The following is a 22,734-nucleotide window of genomic DNA, read 5'->3' as shown; positions in this document are numbered from 1 at the left end:
GATGTGGCCACTGTCTGTATATGAGATTCCAATATCCACTGCAGAAAAAATGGAAAGATTAGTTAGCTTTTACATTAGGAAGTGGCTAGGTGTTCCTAGATGTTTAAGCACAGTGGCACTGTATGGGAAAGGCATACTTCAGCTCCCAGTAACTAGTCTAGTGGAGGAGTTTAAACTTACCAAGGTTAGGACAGAGCTCCTGTTATCTGGGAGTAAAGATGCGGTAGTCAGTAAGGTGGTTCCAAACCCAATCAAGGGGAGAAAATGGAATCCAAGAATCGCAGTGCAGGAGGCAGAAGCAACGCTCAGGCATACAGAGATTGTGGGTAATGTCCAAATAGGCCGGGGAGGCTTGGGGCTTGGCCCAAGCAAACCGGTGTGGAGTAGAGCAGGTCCCAAGGAGAAGAGAAAGCTAGTCGTGGAGCAGGTTCGTAGACAGGAGGAAATATTAAGGGGTGCTAAGGCAGTGGCCCAGGCTAAGCAGGGACAGTGGGTGAATTGGGAAGGTGTAGACAAGAAAAAGCTTAGCTGGAAAGAACTCTGGAGTATGGAGGAAAGTGGTATTAGATTCTTGATAGGGGCAACATATGATGTACTGCCAACTCCCCAGAACCTAGGGGGGGGGGGGGGTAGAGCACAGTCTAATCCAGCGGGGGAGAGCTAGCCCAAAAAGGCACCTCTCCCTGACTCTACCTCCCTCATTCAAAATGGCCGCCACTTTCTCCAACTGTTTAGGGGAGTTTGTTTGCTGAATCTGCTAGTGTGTTTTGTCAGAGCTGATGATGGTGTTGTTTGTGGTAGCATAGGCAAGATAAAGAAAATAGTCGTGGTGTGAGGAGCAGTGATGGCTGGCATTAGGGGAGTGACTCTGGGACGCCAGTGATCACTGTCTAGCCTCCTGGAGGTGTCGTGGGACCAACTAGACGAAACACCTGATGACCCCAAAGACATGTTAGTTATCACTGCTCATTAGTCTGTATAGCTAAATTAATAGTTATCATAGGACATGTTAAGCTTAGGGAGCTATTCACTGAGTCTGGTCTATTTTCTGTAGCACAAGTTTCTTGTGTTTATCTTAAATAAAAAGTGTCTTGACTTGTGCCCATCTGAGCACCAATGGGTGTGTTGGTCTTAAAATGAGGTGTGATCAGGCGCATTGTTGGTACATTGCTATGGTGAGGTAGTGGAAAGTGACTGACCAACAAAAACCTGGTCTGAAGTCCTGACACAGCGTTTCACTGTTATTTTATGGGTGAATTATCTAGAGAGTGATATGCCTGTTACACACAAGCAGAGCAAGCTTCACATGTTGGGATCAGTCAGGTGGAACATTACAATACAGCGTCAGCAGGTCAGAGCTGCTTTGTGACATGTTGTGTGTTGTATATCTTTATCATGTGTCATGGATGTCTCTGCAGAGAAGCATTCTCACTGGTCAGGACCGGTCTAACTGGTCAGGACTGGGCTCCCTGGTCAGGACTGGTCAGGACTGGACTCACTGGTCAGGACTGGGCTCACTGGTCAGGACTGGTTAGGACCAGTCCAACTGGTCAGGACTGGGCTCACTGGTCAGGACCGGTCTCCCTGGTCAGGACAGGTCTAACTGGTCAGGACTGGGCTCTATCAAACAGAATCTAACTGTGTGAAACACTGCACTGTTGAGACAAAATACAACCCTTTTGAATCATGAGCCTGGAGCAGCAACAGTTTTTTCCATCATTAAAATAGGAAAAGTGAAATGGACACGCCAAACGCTTTTGACCGTTAAAATAAAGTCCCTAGTCTTAAAAGTAAGCTTCAAAGAAAGCTTTCTGCCAGTCAGGACAGAGTCTGATGTTGATCCATATCTGAAGGTGTGAGTGTAGTGATGAATCGAAGCAGCCATCTTTATGTACCTGTACAGGTCATGGAGGCCATGTCCAGTTCATATCCTTGGTAACAGTCACAGGTGTAACCCTCTGCGACGCGGATACACCTGCCGTTCTCACAGCCGTGCAGTATCCCACAATCCTCTGCTGCACTCAGGCCGGCATAGGACTCGTAACGCCCTGGAAGACAAGAAGAAGAGATGTGGTTTAATAAATATTTCCATTAGAGCTGCTTTAATGCAGAAATTAAAGATCTATTCACGTCATGTTTAAAAGCCAAAACCCAGAGTACATCCACATGTCTCAGTCCAAAATCAAAATTATAGGAAGAGTGAAGGGACACACAAGACGGGACCAACAGCATGATGAGGATAAGTGAGTTAAATCGAGAACAAATGATTAATTCAAGAGTGTGAATCTGTTTTATTTCAAATTTTTATCTGTGACTGTGACTTTTTAACTAAATAAATAATGAATAAAGGTTTGGATAGGAAGAAATGTTTCAGCCCTGGTTGGGTGGAAAGCTGCCGAACACCACCAGGTGGACTCACTCTCATACACCCTCCTTGGTCCTGCTACTCCTCCCCTGCTCCTCTCAGTGAAGGGAGTGAACGGTGGACCTGGTCTCCACGTTTCCTCCTCCTCCTCCTCCACCTCCTGCTCTTCATAGGGAGCTCCTGGCAGAGGGGCCAGGCTGAGAGTAGGACCGTCAGGCCGGGACGGAGGAGGAGGCCGAGCCCCGAACGCTGTCTCAGCCCGGGGATCCGGTGGGAGGTGGAAGGATGGAGGTCTGGGTTGGGAGCCGTCAGGGGAGCCATATTCTCCTTCAGAGTAGTAACCAGTGCTGAGAGACACAGACAGACACTTCTGTTAACATCCACAAACACAAAAACATCAACTTCCACCTGCTGCTGACATCATCTACTGATCATTCATAGTACAGCAGATGACTGCCATAATCTTTCAAATGTGGAAACAAGCACCAAAATTGGTATGTTTTTCCCTCTGGGGCCAATCAATTTGAACTCCCATTAGCTACTTGAATTTTCAAAATTTAAAGGCCGCCATTTCTGGCAAATGAAACACATATTTTACCACAGAATTTTACCCATGGGACAACTTTCAATGATTTTATAATTGAATCCTGTGTTTTAGACAATGAGGATGTCAAACTCACAACTCTTACATTTCCAGATTTATTTGTACAATTTGTAATGTGATGTGAAAAATTCTACATAAAACACAATGTATTTTGAATGATGAACCAAAAGTTCTGCAAGAGTCGACAGTTTACTTGTTTATTTGTCTTAACATTAGCTCACTAGGCTAACTCGCTAGCTTTAGGATAGTTAGCAAGCTTTTTTGTGAGTAATATTTTTGCTGAAAGACTTTCATTACATTTTTTACTAAATGTGTGTGTACAAAATTTCACCTTCTACATTGTTAAAATGTTTGATTTGACACCGGGATTATTCATATGAGAAAAGTGTGGATGAATTTATCGCAAAAAATTACATTTCCTAGCCAGAAATGCAGCCTAATGTGTTTTATCAAAAGCTTTACACAAGGGGCGTTGAGTGGCGCAGTGGGTTGAGCAGGCGTCCCATGTGTAGAGGCTACAGTTCTCGCTGCAGCAGGCCCCGGTTTAAATCCTGCATCGGACTGCCCTTTACTGCATGTCATTCCCCCTCTCTCTGCCTCCCCATTTCCTGTCTCTCTCTACTATCCTGTCCAATAAAGGCACAAAAGCCCCCAAAAAAATACTTTAAAAGAGTAATACGCAAGGAGGATTTTAGTTTAACATTTGTATCCACATTTGAAAATTTTTCCTGAAATGTGCAACCTTATTAAACAACCTTTAACAGCCTCAACAGGTGTGATAACTCAACCAATAACAATGTCTGTGAACACTTTCAGTCATTATTTTCCAAGTTGAATCAAGGGCAGTTGGACTTTGTTGAGGGATGTTTCTCTACTTTGTTGAAAGAGTAGTCCTGAAAGAGGATTGTACGTCAGAGGAGGAGGTCTACAACACCACTACGCCCGCCAATAATACTGTGCTTTCATCCCTCCCTTGAAGATTTAACAATCATTCACATCAATGACCTTGATAACGACCCCACAGAGGTTCAGGCTACGTCAACAAAACTACATTTTCATTTTAAATGAAGACAATCTCCGTCCAGAAGAGTGTTTTAGCTCTGTATCAGAAATAATCTCCATCCATACTAACACACCTGAAAACTCACACATACATGACCATTCACCTACTCTGGGCATGTGCGAATCAGTGTAAACAGGAAGCAGATTGTCTACTGTGCAGTTGGTTAACTGCAGAAAATACTCTGAATAAGGAACAGTAAAGACAGTTGTAGCATTAAAATACAGAATTTAACTGATCAACAGCTGCTGGCAAAGACAATTAGGTCAGTAACACTTGTAATTCATTATCCATGTTGCATTTGCCACTGGTAGACAAAGCCAGAACCAATCAGGAGCGATCGTGGGTGTCTATGTCATCATTTCCAAAGTCTCAGTTTCAGTCTGTCCGGACTACAACAGTTTTCAAACTAAAACTGGTCCAGCAGAGGTTCTGAAAGTCTCTTTTTTAGGGGCTCAAAACGTAGCAACGTACCAGAAGTGATACGTTTTAAAACTAAAACGTATTAGTGTGGATGTAACCTAAATACCTGTGTCTCCTCACCAAGTCAGTCAGAACTGAGGAAGCCTCTTGGATTAGAGGTGAAACATCATCAAGTATCTACAATCAAGTCCAGCTATCAAGACCCTCTATTCTACTTTTCTTGGATAATGTTGGTTAAGTTTAGATTTATTATTAAGTATAATATAATATCACCGGACTGATCCTTCACACCAGGTTGGTTCAGTCTGTACTTACAGAGACTGAAGTGTCTTTCACCCTGCAGAGGATGTTTCCACTGAATACTGACTGATGTAGTTTAACAGTCACAGCAGGACAGAAGACACAACATCTGGCTTGAATGAGTCTCAGGTCCACCAGAAGCGGTGAACACAATCACATTTCAACCCACTGACTGCTTCTTGGATCAGATATCTATCAGCAGCTTGGATGTCAATTTGGTTTTATGTGCAAAGTGACATATATAAATAAACCCTTGTTTGTATCTTATATACTAAAGTTTTCATTCTCACCCATACTCAGGCCTGTGATAGACTCCATCAGGCAGACTGAAGGAGGCAGGTGTCCTCCCTCTGAAGCCTGACCTGCTGCCTCCTGGTGGAGAGTAATCATCATAGTCAGGGCGACTGAAGTCTCTGCTGGGAGCTACAGCTGGAGGGAAGGAGTCTATACTGTAGGAAGGGAAACGTGGAGAAGCTGAGGAGAGGAGGAAACAAGTGTGAAACTTAAGAACAAACTTCAAAACCCTAAAACACATTGAGGAATAAAGGAGAAAAAAATTGAAATAAAAGAAGATTAAATCATTTACCACTCGCTCCTCCTCCTCGTCCTGCTCCTGGACCTGCTCTCCCTCCTGTTTCTGATCCGCTCGAATCCGGATAACTCGGAAACAGGGGAGGAAGAAAGGAGTTGCACAGAAAGGCGTAGTCGTCTGCAGAGAAGAGAATTATTCATCTCAGTCTGTGAAGCCAACACACAAACTCTGCCTGTTTCCTGCTGTTTGAGTTTGACACCAAACTACAACTGTCAGGAAGACTCAAACACTCTTCAGTAAGTTTACTTTGCGCCTCCTGCTCCTGTTGAAAATAAGTGGTTTTAGTTCTACATTCATTTTCAGTGTGATTCTGAGACAATAAAATATAGTCGCCAGTCTTCATTAACATTATGACCAGCAGAAAGTTTGAGTTTTTAATCTGCAGTGTTTTTGTTTGAGTGTTTCCTGTGAGATTTGTTACCGGAGTTGGTGGAGGGGCAGAGGGCACACTCCATCCCCCAGCCCTCTCCGTACAGACAGCAGCAGATGGTGAAGGTGACCTGCGCTCCCAGCAGAGGACTCTGACACATCAGGTCTGCTGAGACATGCTGCCAGCACACAGACAGGTTCTCATCTGGAGGCGGAGCAACAAGACAGTCTCACTTCTGCATCAAACCAGACCAGGATCTCTCTATAACCTGAATCACGTTCTATGAGAGTCTGAACAGAACCAGAAAACAGTTTAATAATACAATTAAAATGCCCCTGAATCCACTCCAACCTGAGCAGTCGCTATTGGGAAAATTGGGAAAAAAAGACAAGTGGACAGTAAATGAGAGGTTGTAAACATAGGGAGGAAAGACAGCAAAGGATGAGAGGAAAGAAAAAGAAAAGAGGAGGTATGTAAATGATGAGTGAAGGGATGGAGGAGGATGATGAAGGCAGGTGTCTTACCTACAGTGAGGTGGGAGGAGTTGACACAGTTTCGCTGAGTGTCGTCGAGCACCAGCGGAGGCTGACAACTGCAGTAGTACGAACCCACCGTGTTCACACACACTCCTCCTACACAGCTCTCCTCCTCACACTCATCATGATCTGAGACACACACACACACACACACACACACACACATACACACACACACACACACACACACACAGTTACTGCACACTCACAGCGTCTCAGCATGTAGCTGTAACTGTACTACTGTACTATCTGAATAATGAAGCATATTTTTATTCCTGTGTGTGTGCGCATGTGTGTAGGTGTGTGTGTGTTGTTCATACCGACACACTCAAGCAGTGTGCTGTTGTACACGTATCCACTGGAGCAGTAGCAGCTGTATCCGGGGATGTTGTTGACACACACTCCGTTTTTACACACCTCCAGGTGGAAACGTTTACACTCATCCACATCTGGGAGCAGAGGCAGAGGAAACACAGCTGGATGTTCAGAACAACTAATTATTAATATCAGTCAGGCATGGTATGTGTTGTTGAAATGTGAGTGCTAATGTACAGTACCATTCAAAAGTTTGGACAACTTTCCCAGAAAGGGAAACTTTTTTGACTGATACAATCAAAAATAGAATAGAATGTTCTTGGATTCTCTTTAGTTACTTTTATTCTATCTATTCTACTCTATTCTATCTTGGGGTGGAATGAGTTATCTGTGAGCTGGGAGCAGTGAGTTATCTGTGGGCTTCATCCTCTGTCCTGTTTATTAGTTTATTTGTTAAAGATGGTTAAACAGGCAGATTGGAAACTTCTGTGTGTGTGTGTGTGTGTGTGTGTGTGTGTGTGTGTATGTGTGTGTGTGTGTCCGTGTGTGTGTGTGTGTGTGTGTGTGTGTGTGTGTGTGTGTGTGTGTGTGTACCTCTGTAGCTGAAGGCTCCTGGTCCAGTAGTCACATATCCTCTCCCACTGGGACACAGAGACAGAAACCCAGCTGCATAGAAACATTCAAATACAGAAACTTTATCTGTCAGGTAATAAAGTGAGAGACACCGTGCACAATTCTCTAACAACTTTACAACAGCAGAACTGTAAGTTGTACATCAGATTTATATAAAACTACAAACACATTGTTAAATACAGACAGTGAGGTTATCTGAGCATCTTGTTTGTCTCATGAATATCAGTGAAATAAATTTCTCACATATCAGATCAGATGTCTCTCTCAATCCGTCTTCAACTTAACTTAACACACAACTAAAATCAAGACACAATTATCACAGGACATGAAGTAAAATGGTGCAGTGCAAATCATCACTGATGTGTGACCTTATCAAAGCCATCAGAGTGAACATCCAGCCTCTGTTAAAGGGGTTATATGTATATAGTGTATGTGTTTTCTCTGCTGCCGAATGTGGTCTCTAGCCAGGAGGTGGTGGTGGTGATAATGGTCACTTCCCAAGAGCTTCAGCCATCATTGTGTTTACAAGACAGAGGTTAGAATAGGCCTTCTGTGTACCTGTACTTCTTCACCCTCTCATGCTGAAATGAGGGCACACAGGACGCTACAGCGACTCATTATTGCAAAATGATATTTTGCGAAGGGATAGGAAGTTAGCATGCTAACTTCAGCAGCAGAAAAGTAGTGACAGAAATAGAAACAAAACAAGAGTTGACATTGGTGTTTCCACTTCTAGAGACAGCTGTTGGTGAGTAAAGGAATGAAGCTTGATGCTGAACTCGCAATGTTTCTTCTAGACTGGTAAGTAAACAGCTGTTAATGCTAATGTTAGCTATGGTGTGATAGCAAAAACTTACATATAGCACTTTTAACATGTCTTCATGTGTTGTTCAGCTTCCCTTATTGCATGTGCAATAAGGAGAGACACCTTTCATAACCTGTGACTGATAAACCACATCTGGAGGATCACATTTTTCATGTGACACTCATCCTCATGTCTTCCAGGACACACAGTCTGACAATATCAGTCATTATCACAGTTTCGAAATCTTTATCATGTCCCATTTCTCTCTGTAACTGCAGACACGTTGTGTGAACTGGTTCTTTTCCAGCACCACCTCAGCTTGATGAACTTCCTGTGTGCCCGGTGTCTGACCTGTGTCTGTGGGGGGGCAGGCGTGGTACTGGCAACCCAGCCCCCAGGCCTCTCCCAACGTGCAGCAGCACTCCTGCTGGCTGGTGTTGGTGGCCAGCAGGCTGCAGGTTCCTTGCTCTGCCAGGTTGTAGTAACACTCCCGCAGCTCGCCAGGACGGGCTGCAGGGAGGGGGGGCAGCAAAGGATCAAACTCCACCACACTGACATGGAAGGATGAGGATGAGGAGGATGAGGACGAGGAGGAGGAGGAGGAGGAGGAGGAGGAGGAAGAGTAGTTGGGGCCCACTGCTGCAGGAGAAGAAAGGAGAAATTCACCGGTTGACTTCAATAATAGAAAGAGTTTAGTGTACTGATAATCACATGACCTGAGGAGCTGCACACTGATTCAAAAGGAATCAACAAAGCATTTCTGCTCCACTGAAATGTTTCTATTTTTTCACTTTTTCATCAAAGAACTAGAATCACCTCCTGGTGGTTGTCTGCCTCCTCCACTCAGACTAGCTTCAGGTTACATCCCTGTTTATCCAGAGTCATAGAAAATATGAACCATTTGTGGGAAGTTTTCTCATAACTGCTGTGTGAAGTCTTGAGTAATGGCTAAAGTGTGTTTTGTGAGGTCACACTGACACTGAATCTAATCAGTTCATCCCACAGTCCAGGTGAATGTTTTGTGCCAAAATTGAAGAAGTTTTTATCAAGTGAGATATTGTGTCCATGAGAATGGGACGGATGGAAGGACAGGTCTGGCTGTGGAGGCATAAAAAGTGAGAATGGGACCATAGATCAAATACTGTGATTAAATACTGATACTAAGTCTTGTTTTGAATATCAATACGATCAATCAATAGGATCAATCCCAGAAAGAAATGGACCCCCCTCACTGTAGATGACGTTCTGGATTCGTGAACACGCAGCACTCTCTGATTCTCAGTCTAAAAGGATTCCAGAGGTTTAAAACTTTATCAATCACTTATTATCTTATTTGTGGTCTGGTTGTCAGAACTTCACGTTAACCTCAGCGTCCAGGATGTGGATCCTCAGGACTGACAGGATCAGGTTTAATAAACAGGTTGTTTCTCAAGCTGGTGTAGAGAATCTATCAGTATAAATTTACATGTGGTCAAGAGGAGATATTTAAGATTGTATCGAACACTTTGTACTTTATGTTTGACTGAAGATCACAGTGACAAGTCTTGTTGTTTGTTAGTTTTTAACGTTGGGACAAACAGACTTAACAACACTATATGATTAATTATTAAACATTAACAATATCAGTTTGTTTAAACAATTATAGATAGTTTTAAGCAGCTAGTTTGTTGTTTGCAGCCTTGTCCATATGTTTATTCATTTATTTAGCCATCATTTCCTGCTTTTCTGGCTTTTATCAGAATTTCTACACTTTTAATAAATTCAATTCAAGACTTTTCAAGACACCAGAGAAATTAATCAGAAGGTTGGTGGTTCAATTCATGGCTCCTCCAGTCCACTTGTCAATGTGTTGTAGGGCAAAATACTTGCTGGACTGAACTGTTACTGAGACAGATCGGAGTTTGTTTGTATACATGTCTTGTTGCAGATAAACTTGCAATGAGTGAAACTCTCAGAATCTCAGTGTGCTGAATGAGTCTTGTCTATGGTTGATTTTAATTCACCTATTCAGATGGTTCCTGTGGAACCTCACGCAGTCAGACTGGGGACTGGATATAGTTTCTGCTGTAAAAGGTGCCGCTCTAAAACCTGAATTCTGCTGAGTTCCAAGACAAACCATGACACTATTAATCTATAATTCCCAGCAATATAATTGACTTGGACCCATGTAGGGTTACTGAACAGGTCAGCGGGGCCAGACTCTCTGTATGAACTGACTGTTAATAGTTCTTGTTTGAAAGTCATAGAGATCAGTTAAAAGAATGCAAAAAAGAGACAGAGAAATAAAGAAAAAGAGACACACAAGATGACGACAGCTCAGTGTGTGGTCGTCTTGTCTCTGTCATTCTGCCCAGTGGTCCATTGTCCCATAATCTGTCTGTGCCTGGACGCAGCAAACAGACAGATGGAATAAACTATTTAAAACATAAATCATTTAAGTTGTTACTGAATTCGACTCTTGTCCATTATGAGTGGGTGAGTTTCCTAACAATCAAAAGTTGAAACTGATGTTACCGTCTACAGCAGGGCACAGAAATATTCAAAAATATTCAATTGTTGTAAATTAAATTAAAGACCCTCTATGGCACTAAACAAATATATGTATTTCTGTTTGTACCTCACTGAGGTGTGCATGTGTGTGTGCGTTATTTGCATGTACCTGATTGTACAGGGCTGACACACTTCCTAGCCGCAACGTCAAACTCCTCCAGGTCGTCACACACACATATGAAGGATCCCTCCATGTTCTCGCAACGAGCAGAACCACACGCATCCTGCAGAGACACACACTCATCCTCATCTGCGTGAGAGAGAGAGAGTGACAGAGAGAGAGATAAGAAAACATGGCTGCCAGTAGAGGAGTGGGTGTCATCACTGTGGAGGACAGCTGTATAGACAGAGCTGCACTTCCTCTCTCTGTTTTTCATCTATTGATCCGTCATTTAAATAAAGGAGTTTAGGAGTTCATTCAACAGAATACATACACACAAATATAACAAAAGGAGTAAAAACAGTTCAATACAGTTTGTGATCATGGTTTAAAATTCAGCGGTTTAATGAAGCTCAGATAATGAAAAATGACTAATTGTACTGGAGAAGAAAAAGAGAGTAGAGTTGTGTTGTGTTGGTGCATTTGAATGTCTCTGCAACAACATGAGAGAATCAGACTGAACTGCTCTGTCAGGACACTAAAGCATTTATTTAGTTTGATTTATATTTTGTTTATTTATTGCAATACTCCTCTGCTTATTAACTTGTAATTAATATTATTATTTATGCTTATTTGTAAACCATGCGCACACACACAGAATGACACTGTCAGGTTTAGTTTTTCTTTCTAATGTAACTGTCAAAAGATGGTTTGACATAGTGAAGTATAACTGGCATGGTTTTTCATTTGAATGTGATTTGAGGTTTTAAAAACAGGCTGTAGAACCAGTAGAACAGCTGGCTCTGACCAGTAGAGGCCTGCTCTGGTGATTTTAATACCAGTACCATGGTGAAACACTGATGATAACAACATGGTTAACAGCTTCTATCATCACCATCAGAGGACACAGAGCTCCTGTCTTCATTAACAGCTTTGATCAGCCACAAGGGGGAGCCTCTCCACCAGAGGCAGAACTGAGGCAGCCAGAGCAGAGTGTTACGTTCTGTTCTGCTTTAAAAATATGACTTCAACCATAAACCAGTAACAGAAATCTGAACATGTTGGACAGGTGGGTAAAAATTAGACACTAAAAGAAAAAAGGCTGAAGAGAAACACATACCCACGCAGGCTTTTCCATCGGCAGTGGTGGTGAAGCCCATGTCACACACACACAGGTAGGTTCCTATCAGGTTCTGACAGAAGGCGTGGTCCCCACACACCGTCTTATTGGTGCACTCATTAATATCTGGAAGAGGAGAGAGAGGTTCAATCTGAAGTGTGTGTGACTGTCTTTACTGAAAGTGATGTAGGAAATGGAAAAACAAAACACATCTGCTCTCTGAATCTCCAACTGGATACAAGAATATATTCAAAATGTTTCACATAAAGGAAACACTATATATCAAAAGGTGTCCATAAAAGTACCATACTTTCCTCTCATGGTAAATTTGGTTTTCTCTAGTTTTAAATTAAACATGAAACCTATCAACAACGCATCAGAAGGGGGTTTTGAATTTTGAAGATGACAGGCTGAGAAGCAGGCAGTGTAAATGTGTTTTCTCTGAAGGAGCTGGTTCAGTGCTTGTGTTGTAAGAATCACTCAGTGATGAAGAAATGATGCAGATCAGGACACAACCACAGCATGTGGGTCAGAGCAGCTAGAGACGACTAACATCTGTCACATTTAAGATCTAAAACTGTGTATGCTTTGGATGAGTTGCCTTTTGTTAAATGGACAAGATGAACGATCTCAAGCTAAGCTGTGTGTTTTGTATCTGATCTGTTGCTGTCTGTTTGTTGTTGATGCTGTTTGTGCAACTTGTCCTCCATCTGTTTCTCATTCACCATCATTTCACTTCCCTGGAGGGCTTTTATTGTGAAACATCTGCAGGAAATGTTCAGTTTCACAGTGAAAAAATTGGCCTCAGTTTCACTTTGTGTCCAGTCACCACGGACTGAGAGGCTGCAGTCAGAGCCTCAGTATGAACATGTAGATGTTTGTGATGTGCAGGCAGACTCACCTACACACTTGCCGGACTGTGTCACCTGGTAGCCCGGCTCACAGGAAGTGAGGCAGCGGTACGAACCAATGGTGTTCTCACAACGCTGTGACCCGCAAACTGACCCGCCAGACGAAACGCACTCATCAACATCTGAAAGAGAAATGTGTTGAACATCAACATTATAGAAAACACAACTTTTATTTAACTTTTGCTCAACAGCAGCCACTGTGGGTACAACTGGGCGACTGTGGATCAGGAGGTAGAGCAAGTCGTCCACTAATCAGCAGGTCAGTGGTTCGAACCCCGGATCTTATATGAAAACACTATATGAATGTGTGTGAATGGGAGGAAGCCATATGGGATACTGCGAAATGCTTTACCACTTTTCTAGTATTTTGCTGAACTGCTACTCTGCTGTAACAACCATACAGCCAGGGAGCTAACTCAGTAAAGTGTGATCACTCATCAGTCATCCAGCATTTTAACCCGCCTCAAAACATGACATGGATAAATAAATAAATAGTTCATAAAATGCTTAAATATGTTAAATAAGTTAAAATGTTACACTAAATTCATTAAGAGTTTAAAGTCTTGCAATTAAAATGCGAAAATTAGTTCATTTGTTTTAAATATGTACATTTGATCCATTCAAAGTCAGTTAAAAGCAGCCAGACAGTTCCTTTAATGGAAATAAATAAAAGTATGGCTGTGAGAAATTGTAACGGCACTCCCCCTTTAAGAGACTTGCTGCCCTTTGCCTTTAAGACGAAGTGCAGTGCAGAACAGGCATACAGCAGAGGAGGGGAGTAGAGAAATTAACTGGTGAAATACCTAAAGAAAAGTTGATTTAAGACCCTAAAAGAAATAATACCTACCTGGTTGCTGATACATGAAGATTGTGTAAGAGTTAACCACAACGGTTTAGGTGAGTTTTGAGATGTTTTATTTTGACGTTTTGTAAAGTTTGCACATGTGGATGCTAGCAAAGAGCCTATGCCGAGCTGTGTGGAGGAAGCCATTAATGTTGTTTAGCAGTTAATGTGTTCTGTTTATCAAGGATGCATAGTAGTAGATGGTAGATGTAAATTTGCATATTTGATTTGTGTAATTCATTTGAATAATTTATTCTTTTCATGGCCTGTCGTTCAGGTCAGGTTCTTTGATCCTGTTGAAATTGGTTGGGGACTTTCTTTGCTGTGTTGTGTGGGGAGACAACACCCACGATGCAGGACACAAGATGTCGAGCCATGCCCCTGAACCAAATTTCTATAGACAAGAACTTATCTTCATCGCACCAGTGAGGACATCCACTGCCAAGGTCGAACTATTGGTACCAGAGTGGTAGGAGTGTTGGTCTTTTTCTTTCTTTTTTCCCCTTTTTGCCTGAACTGAGTTGGAACCTTTACTCTTGTACTGAGATTTGGAGTGTTACATGTATTATACTGTGTTGTTCATTATTGTCGTTTTTATGAATAAAGTATAATTGTGTTTCATTTCATTTTGATTTGGAGATTGTGAATTTATTTTCTTATCAGGGAAAGGTGGAAAAAGAGTTAACTTAAAGGAAATAAGTAATTCAAAAATAGGTACAAACCCTTAACCTCAACCAAGATGACTACTCATAGACCGGTCTAATCTAAAATAACATAGAGGCTAACTTAAAATAGAGAATCTATTTGCCGTTTATTTTTTATTTTATATTTTACTTCGCCTGCAGGATTATTGAACAGCTGTTATATTTTCATATTACTTCTGTCTCGGCTCCGGAACCCAAGTCCTTGAGAGGGGCTGGTCTTTCCTCTTTGCTGGAGTTGCTCCAGGGGAGAGGCGGAGGGCCGGGGTGGGCTTTTTGGTGGCCCCTAGGCTCACTGCCTGTATGTTGGGGTTCACCCCGGTGGACGAAAGGGTTGCGTCCCTCTCCTATTGGGAGACTTCAACGCTCACGTGGACAACGACAGCGTGACCTGGAGGGGTGTGGTGGGGAGGAACGGCCTGCCCGATCTGAACCGGAGCAGCGTTCAGTTATTGGACTTCTGTGCTAGTCACAGTTTGTCCATAACTAACGCCATGTTCAAACATAAGGACTTCCATAGGTGCACATGGCAACAGGACACCCTAGGTCGCCGGTCTATGATCAACTTTGTAATCATATCATCAGACCTGTGGCCGTATGTTTTGGACACTCGGGTGAAGAGAGGAGCAGAGTTGTCAACTGACCACCACCTGGTGGTGAGTTGGATTAGATGGCGGGGGAAGACGCCGCGCAGACCTGGGAGGCCGAAATGGGTTGTGAGGGTCTGCTGGGAAAGCCTGGCGGAAGAACCCGTCAAGATGATTTTCAACGCACGCCTCCGGCAGAGTTTCGATCGCGTCCCAAGGGCGGTGGGGGACATTGAGTCCGAATGGGCTGCCGTTGTTGAGGCGGCTGTTGCAAGCGGCGGCCGAAGGGTAGCTGGGGCCAGTCGTGGCGGTGGCCCTTGTACCCGCTGGTGGACACCAGAGGTGGGGGAAGCCGTCAGGCTGAAGAAGGAGGCCTACAGGGCGTGGTTGGCCTGTGGGTCTCCGAATCAGCTGACTGGTACCGGCGGGCCAAGTGGAGCGCAGCCGCGACAGTTGCTGAGGCAAAAACTCGGCGTGGGAGGAGTTCGGTGAGACTATGGAGGAAGACTATCGGCTCCAAAAAGGTTCTGGCAAACCGTCCGGCGCCTCAGGGGAGGAAGGCGGCAACTCGCTCACACTGTTTACAGTGAGGGGGGCGAGTTGCTGACATCAACTGAGGATATAGTCGGACGGTGGAGGGATTACTTTGAGGAGCTCCTCAATCCCACCAACACGTATTCCGTGGAGGAAACAGCGTCAAGAGACCTGGGGATGGATGGTCTAATCTCCGGGGCAGAAGTCGCCAAGGTAGTGAAACAACTGCGCGGTGGTAGTGCCCCGGGGGTTGATAAGATCCGCCCTGGGTATCTCCAGGCTCTGGATGTTGTAGGACTGTCTTGGTTGACATGCCTCTGCAACATTGCGTGGATGTCAGGGGCAGTGCCTCTGGAGTGGCAAACCGGGGTGGTGGTCCCCATCTTTAAGAGGGGTGACCAAAGGGTGTGTTCCAACTACCGGGGAATTACAACCTCAGATAGAGGAGGAGCAATGTGGTTTTTGTCCTGGACGTGGAACTGTGGACCAGTTCTTTACCCTCGCTAGGGTGCTAGAGGGAGCATAGGAGTTTGTCAATCCAGTCCTCATGTGTTTTGTGGAATTGGAGAAGGCTTACGACCGTGTCCCCAGGGGCTCCCTTTGGGGGGTGCGCCGGGAGTATGGGGTGGATGGCCCCTTGTTAGCGGCCATTAACTGTGAGTCTGGTTCGCGTAGCCGGCAGTAAGTCGGACCTGTTCCCGGTGAGGGTTGGACTCCGTTAGGGCTGCCCTTTGTCACCGCTTCTGTTCATAACTAACCAAGTCCTCTTAGCTTCATTGAGCACCGACCTTCAGCTCTTGCTTGGGCGGTTCGCAGCCGAGTGTGAAGCGGCTGGGATGAAGATCAGCACCTCGAAGACTGAGGCCATGGTTCTCAGCCAGAAACGGGTGGATTACCCGCTCTGGGTCGGAGGGAGGTCCTGCCTCAGGTGGAGGAGTTTAAGTATCTTGGGATCCTGTTCACGATGAGGGTAAGATGGAACGGGAGATCGACAGGCGGATTGGGGTGGCGTCAGCAGTGATGCGGGAGCTGAATCGGTCCGTTGTGGGGAAGAGGGAGCTAAGTCGGAAGGTGAAGCTCTCGATTTACCGGTCGATCTACGTTCCAACCCTCACCTATGGTCATGAGCTTTGGGTAATGACCGAAAGAACGAGATTGCGAATACAAGCGGCCGAAATGAGTTTCCTCTGCAGGGTGGCCGGGCGCAGCCTCAGAGATAGGGTGAGGAGCTCGGTCATCCGGGAGGGACTCGGAGTAGAACCGCTGCTCCTCCATGTCGAGAGGAGCCAGTTGAGGTGGTTCGGGCATCTGGTGAGGATGCCTCCTGGACGCCTCCCTGGGGAGGTGTTTCGGGCATGTCCCACCGGGAGGAGGCCTCGGGGCCGACCAAGGAAACGCTGGAGGGATTATATCTCTTGGCTGGCCTTAGAACGCCTCGGGATTCTCCCGGAAGAGCTGGTGGAAGTGGTTGGGGAGAGGGCTGTCTGGACCTCTTTGCTGAGGCTGCTGCCCCCGCGACCTGGATCCGGATGAGCAGGAGATGGCGACGACGACTTCTGTCTAACTTTCCGTGTTGAACTTCAGTAAAGTGCCAGCTTTTGTATTTAAGGTATATGGCCTTCGGTCAAATTTTTATGCTATTACCCCACTCCTTCAGAGCCTAGAACTGGTCCAGTAGCATCATAGGGTTGTATCAGCGATACAAGTGCTACAAGTGCATGGTGCCTGGAAGTGTTGTATGAAGCCAACTGGACTTGCTTGATGTTCTTGAAAGCATTTCACCTGTCATCTGAAACTCTCCTTCACTTCTCTGATGAGCGGTCTTCAAGAAGTTACCAGTTCTCTTTGTAAAGCTCTTAGAAAGATTAATGATAGTTACACAGCAATATTTACCTATTTACCAAAGTACTTATACTAGCTACCATGCTAGTCTGTGCATTTCTTTTATATTACTTAAACTTTCAATTTGTAAGTGAAATCTTTCAAGAGCTACATAGCCTCACTGTAATGATGCAGTTGGTAAAATTGAACTGGTTTCAACCTAAAACTAACAACTCCAGGTCTTAGAAACAGTTTTGTTAGAAAGGTTTAAATTAATAAGATGGTGATAGACTAAATTCTGGAGGTGGTACCTTTATAACATAGGAATATGGATCAACCAGACATCTTCTCCAGTTATTTTAAGGGTTTGTCAGAGGAAGGTTAAATAAGTCAATAAGAACTCTCTGGATCTCCAGTAAGTCGTCCTCAGTCATTATAATAATAATAATAATAATACATTTTATTTAAAGGCGCCTTTCTTGGCACTCAAGGACACCGATTATGCTGTAACTTAATGATGTCATCTGGTCTCAAGGCTCAGCTCAGTTCGTGCTCAGTCACAGTGTGAAATAAATGTCTGTTTATGTGCTAATGTTGCTAACGCTAGTCAATAGTGTTTACCATTATGAAACAGCCCACTAAGAATGTCAGCTTTGTGGTTACTCCTGTTACTAATTTATCATTATTAACTACATCATTGATTTTGTCTTTGTTTGATAAGCAGTGGAGATTTCATCAGTCTGTCTGTTTAATGGTCTGTAACCATAAGTGTTGTGTTCAGCTTTAAACGGCGTCTTCATGAACAGCGACATATAAAAATGAGGGTTGCCTTTTTTTTCTCACTACAGGGATCTCGCCTGTTTCTCTCCACTTGTTTCTGCTGTTTTTCTGCAACCACTCCAAACTGGTCTGAACTTAAACTTATACAAACTTTAAAAGACTTTTGGCTGGAGCAACAAAGTCATCACATGCGAACATCTGCAGCCAAACAACAAAGGACGACTGGACTGTGACTATCAATCAAACTGTTAGCTGTATGGAAAATCTGACCATTACCCTGAGACTGTGATATGGTCAATATGTAAAACACTGTAAAAAAAATTGACTACATATACTGTATGTGCCTATAAGACACATGATATCTTGTAAGTTGATCAAATGTTTTGAAAGTAACCAGTAACTATATGTCAGATAAATGTAGTGCAGAAAAAGGACCTGATTCCCTCTCAAATGTAGTGAAGTTGGACTATTAAGTGGCATAAAATGAGAATACTGAAGTACCTTATGATGTACTTAAATTACAGTACTAGAGTAAGTGTACTTAATTATTTTTATGCCTTAAGAGTGACAACGTTTAACCTCTGCACACAGCTGATGGAGGTGAGACACAGTTTTTGTGTGTGTGTGTGTGTGTGTGTGTGTGTGTGTGTGTGTGTGCGTGTGTGTACCGAGGCAGGTGGTCTTCTCTGGGTTGGTAGTGAAGCCAGTTTGACACTGGCACTGGAAGGAGCCTTCAGTGTTCATACAGTGACCGTCCAAACACACACCTGGCTTCAGACACTCATCCACATCTACAGAGAGAGAGGGAGGTCGTGACTACATGCAACACACACAATATACACATCTACACGTCACCACGAGTACAGGCCAAAGATGACATCAGCATTACATCAGCTGTAAAAGCAGAAACAGAGGACCTCAGAGCTGAGCGGTTGGCAGCAGAGCCACATGAATACTGAGCTCAGTGTTTCTGTCTGCAGAACCACAGCCGCCTCTGACCGGCTGCTACCAACTCTAACATACACTACAGGACCTGTGTGGACTTGGATCTGGACTTTGAATATTTATGGTTCTAACTACAGTGGAGTGAGTCATACTCCAAACCAGCAGAGTGAGGCTCCTACATGTTGCTGTGATTTAAAGACAGAATCTGAACCTACTGAACTGTGTGAAACACAATCAATCCATAAAGTCGATTTGGACTTTATTAGCAACACCTGTACACCTGCTTATTCATGCAGTTATCCAATGAGCCAATCATATGGCAGCAGTGCAGTGAATAAACTCCTGTGGCAGCAATTCACCATCTTTTAATGGCTCCTTCCAGCAGGATAATGCTCCATGTTGCAAACTGGTTTTTAATCCACACGACAGTGAGTTTAGTGCTTAGTAGATCACAACTTACAAGAATCAAATCTAAACACCTTGCTCACTCACAAATTTGTGATCATATATGACTGTTATATAGATGTCCCTTGTGGATGAATGAGCACACAGCTGTGCACAGGACTGTCACTTAGACTAACCATAAGTAAAACTGGGATGAATCGCTGTCCTTAGCAAATGTTCCAGACTGCACAAACTTGTCAAATTTTCTCTTACTTTCAAATGAATGAACACCATGAGGAGATGCGAGTATATGATGTTTCATTCAGAATTAGAATCTACACCTCATGGTTGTTTCCTCCACTAACCTGTCAAGTTACAGGAAACATGGTCAGTCTCTCCTTCCTGAGTTACAGCAGTGAATAATGGCCAGAGGTGTTTTTACAGAACATTGTGATGTCACAGTGAAGTTGACCTTTGACCTTTTGAATATGACACGCTATCCCTTTATTTTATCCCTATAGACATTTGAGTTAAATTGTGTCATAATTAATGAATATAGTAGTATGAATTAGTGAGTTATAGCTAACAGGTGTTTTGTGAGGTCACAGTGACCTTGAACTTTTACCTTTAGCCACCGAAATCTAATCACGTCATCCCTGAGTCCATGTGAGCCACTGGGTTACAAGTTTACAAATTTACAATTACACCTTTAAGGTTAGAAGTTAAATTCTCAATAGATTAAAAGAAATGTCATGTTTTTCATGTCTTTTTTTCACTGTACCAAAAACACACTACAGTTTTTTTCAATTGCTAACAAGCATTGGTCAAAACTGTAGTCACACTGTCAAAACTCTTCACACAGTCAGCAAAACAGAAGTCTATGTGGAGCAAACTGCAAAATGCATTCAGTGACCACTGTGCTTTCTTTAAAGTTAATTTAATAAGTTAAATAAATTAGTGAATAAATATGTTAAAAAACATAGTTAAAAAAGTAATTAAAACTATAGGTTCTGGAAACAGTATCAGAGTGAGCGTCTGTGCTCTTGTTGATCTTTGGAAGTAGCGGCGGAGTGAGTGCTCTTACCGCGCTGTACTCTGCTAGCCTATCTGTGCTTTTCTTCCATTCTCTGTGCTAGTTTAATGTTTTAAGTCGAACGCAGACAGTCAAGAAACACGGCATTGAATTCATGGTGAAAATGTTTTTCTGACACGCTTCTGCCTTGGAGACTATTCGTCTTTTTACAAAAATAGCAATAACCAATATCTATATAATAATTTATTGGAGGATCTTTTAAATGTTCACTAGCTGTCTAGCTTCACACAAGATTACGCAGCGCAAGGGCAGTACAGTAAAAGACGATTGCACGGCGGGCTCGAGCATTAGAAGGCATTATTCAGCGAACATGAGTCTACACTCAGGAAAAAATTATCTTAAAGAAGACACCACAATGCAGCAAAATGAAGCTATTGGAGAACAACAAGCAGAGGTTGTAAATCAAGCAATAAGAGGCAGGAGCTTCTTCGAGCATTTGATGCTAAGTCATAGTCACCTAGAGCATCCACCAGACCCTCTCAGCTATCATAATTAAAAGCCTCTTCAGCCACAAAAGCGTATGCTAAGGCAAAAGCTGCTCAAGCTCAACTAGCCTACGCTGAAAAAGAAGCTGACATGATGAAGCAGATAGCAGACATGGAAGCAGGCATGCTAAAGTAAAAGGCTGACTGTGATGCCAAAGAGCTGCTGCTGCTGCTGCTGCTGCTGCTGCTGCCGAAGCCGAAGCCATAACCTCTGAGGAAGCTGGAATCAAAAGCGGGGAGTTCAGTCGGAAGCCCCACGTTGAAGACAAGCCTTTCAGTACGGTCCAACGCACTAGTGAGTACGTTCATCAACAGTCTGAGTTTCTGCTTTTCCCAGACATGTCTTAACACATTGCAGTAGAGCAATGTGAGAGAAGAATAAATAAAGTGGAAATACAATACGCTAAACCAATCACTTATCAATGCAACACATTGCCAGTCTACAAAGACATAAAAGAGCTAACAATAAATATGTGTCCAAGCAATACTTACACTCATAACCGTCCAAAGCATACAGCAAATCCTGAAAAAGACTACTTCCCTGAGCCTAAAGGTGCACAAGACTTTGCAAGTTATCTCATCTGCAAAGAAATGGTGAGTGCTGGTCTTCTACAATTTGATGACAAACCTGAAAATTATTGGTCATGGAAAGCCTCTTTTCTAGGTTTGACCAAGGACTTGAATCTCTCAGTCAGGGAAGAACTGTATCTGTTGACAAAGTGGCTTGGATCCGAGTCGTCAGAACGGGCAAAGAGAATTTGTGCAGTGCACACCCTCAATCCCGCAGCAGGTATCAACTTGGTTTGGCAACGTCTCGAAGAATGTTATGGGACACCTGAGGTCGTCGAAGATGCACTGCTAAAAAAGATTGAAGAGTTTCTGAGGCTGACCAATAAAGATAATGTCAAGCTGAGAGAACTAAGTGACATTCTCCTGGAACTGGAGGGTGCTAAGCAGGATGGTGCTTTACCAGGGCGTGTGTATTTGGATACAGCTTGTGGAGTTAAACAAATTTCCTTTTAACCTCCAAGAAAAATGGTCTGCCATTGGAAGCCAGTACATACAGGATCAAAGAGTGGCTTTTCCTCCCTTCTCTGTCTTCTCCAAGTTTGTTCAAAAACAGCCAAGGATAAAAAAGAATCCAAGTTTCACTATATCCACCCCCAGCAGTCATGTCTCTTCCAGGACAGAAAAGCCTTTTCAGTGTAGTCGTAAAAGTCTCTGTGACAGTACACAAAACAGACATCCCGGCAGAGCCATCAAGCATCCAAACTAGTCCTGTGCCGAAGAAATTGGAGAAGCCAGATCGTCAGTGTCCAATACATAAAAAGCCCCATCCACTGAAAAATGTGAGCTCAAAGAGCATCACAACTGTTATAGATGTTGTGGGTCTATTCAACACATGGCGAAAGACTGTAAAGTTACTGTCAAGTGCTTCGAATGCAACAGTGATAAGCACATTGCAGCACTGCATCCGGGTCCAAAATCTGCCGGGTGAAAGCATATCCTGCAGGGAAGAAAGAAAAAGCGGTTAAAATGTACACTGTGCTTGATGAACAAAGTAACAACTCTCTCGCTAAGACAGAGTTCTTTAACTTCTTTAAAGTCAAAGCTAGCCCCACTCCACACACCCTTAAAACCTGTTCTGGGAAAATGGAGACTTCAGGAAGGAGAGCTGTCGATTTCTTCATCGAGTCCATGGATGGGAAACTACACCTTCCCATACCCCCCTTGATAGAATGTGACATGGTGCCGGATCTCCAGTGATTGCACACCATCATCCCCACCTACTCCCAGTCACTGACAAGATTCAACCTGTAGACTGAAATGCTCCAATCCTCTTGCTTTTGAGGAGAGACATCCTCAGGGTTCATAA

The 22,734-nt window shown here is 43.6% G+C and overlaps 1 protein-coding gene across 9 annotated transcripts in view; it reads right to left on the bottom strand.

Moving 5' to 3' along the window:
• LOC130167390 (latent-transforming growth factor beta-binding protein 4-like) overlaps window positions 1–22,734 on the bottom strand; it is a 128,226-nt gene that overhangs the window by 7,084 nt on the left and 98,408 nt on the right. For 7 of the 9 annotated variants that reach the window (XM_056373530.1, XM_056373535.1, XM_056373534.1 and 4 more), the window contains 13 exons: window positions 18,620–18,742; window positions 12,675–12,806; window positions 11,774–11,899; window positions 10,663–10,803; window positions 8,355–8,642; window positions 7,160–7,231; window positions 6,571–6,699; window positions 6,239–6,379; window positions 5,766–5,918; window positions 5,339–5,461; window positions 5,043–5,226; window positions 2,420–2,712; window positions 1,896–2,048 (listed from right to left, as the gene is read on the bottom strand). In XM_056373530.1, coding sequence (XP_056229505.1) covers window positions 1,896–2,048; window positions 2,420–2,712; window positions 5,043–5,226; window positions 5,339–5,461; window positions 5,766–5,918; window positions 6,239–6,379; window positions 6,571–6,699; window positions 7,160–7,231; window positions 8,355–8,642; window positions 10,663–10,803; window positions 11,774–11,899; window positions 12,675–12,806; window positions 18,620–18,742 — 2,058 coding nt within the window. The remainder of the gene's footprint in view (window positions 1–1,895; window positions 2,049–2,419; window positions 2,713–5,042; window positions 5,227–5,338; window positions 5,462–5,765; window positions 5,919–6,238; window positions 6,380–6,570; window positions 6,700–7,159; window positions 7,232–8,354; window positions 8,643–10,662; window positions 10,804–11,773; window positions 11,900–12,674; window positions 12,807–18,619; window positions 18,743–22,734) is intronic. The other 2 variants (XM_056373539.1, XM_056373532.1) reach the window with 1 other exon arrangement.

This window comes from Seriola aureovittata, chromosome 4 (genome assembly GCF_021018895.1).
Source record: "Seriola aureovittata isolate HTS-2021-v1 ecotype China chromosome 4, ASM2101889v1, whole genome shotgun sequence".
In the NCBI taxonomy this organism is placed as follows: Eukaryota; Metazoa; Chordata; class Actinopteri; order Carangiformes; family Carangidae; genus Seriola; species Seriola aureovittata.
Note: the sequence above shows the minus strand (reverse complement) of the source record. Positions and strands in the feature narration are given on the sequence as shown.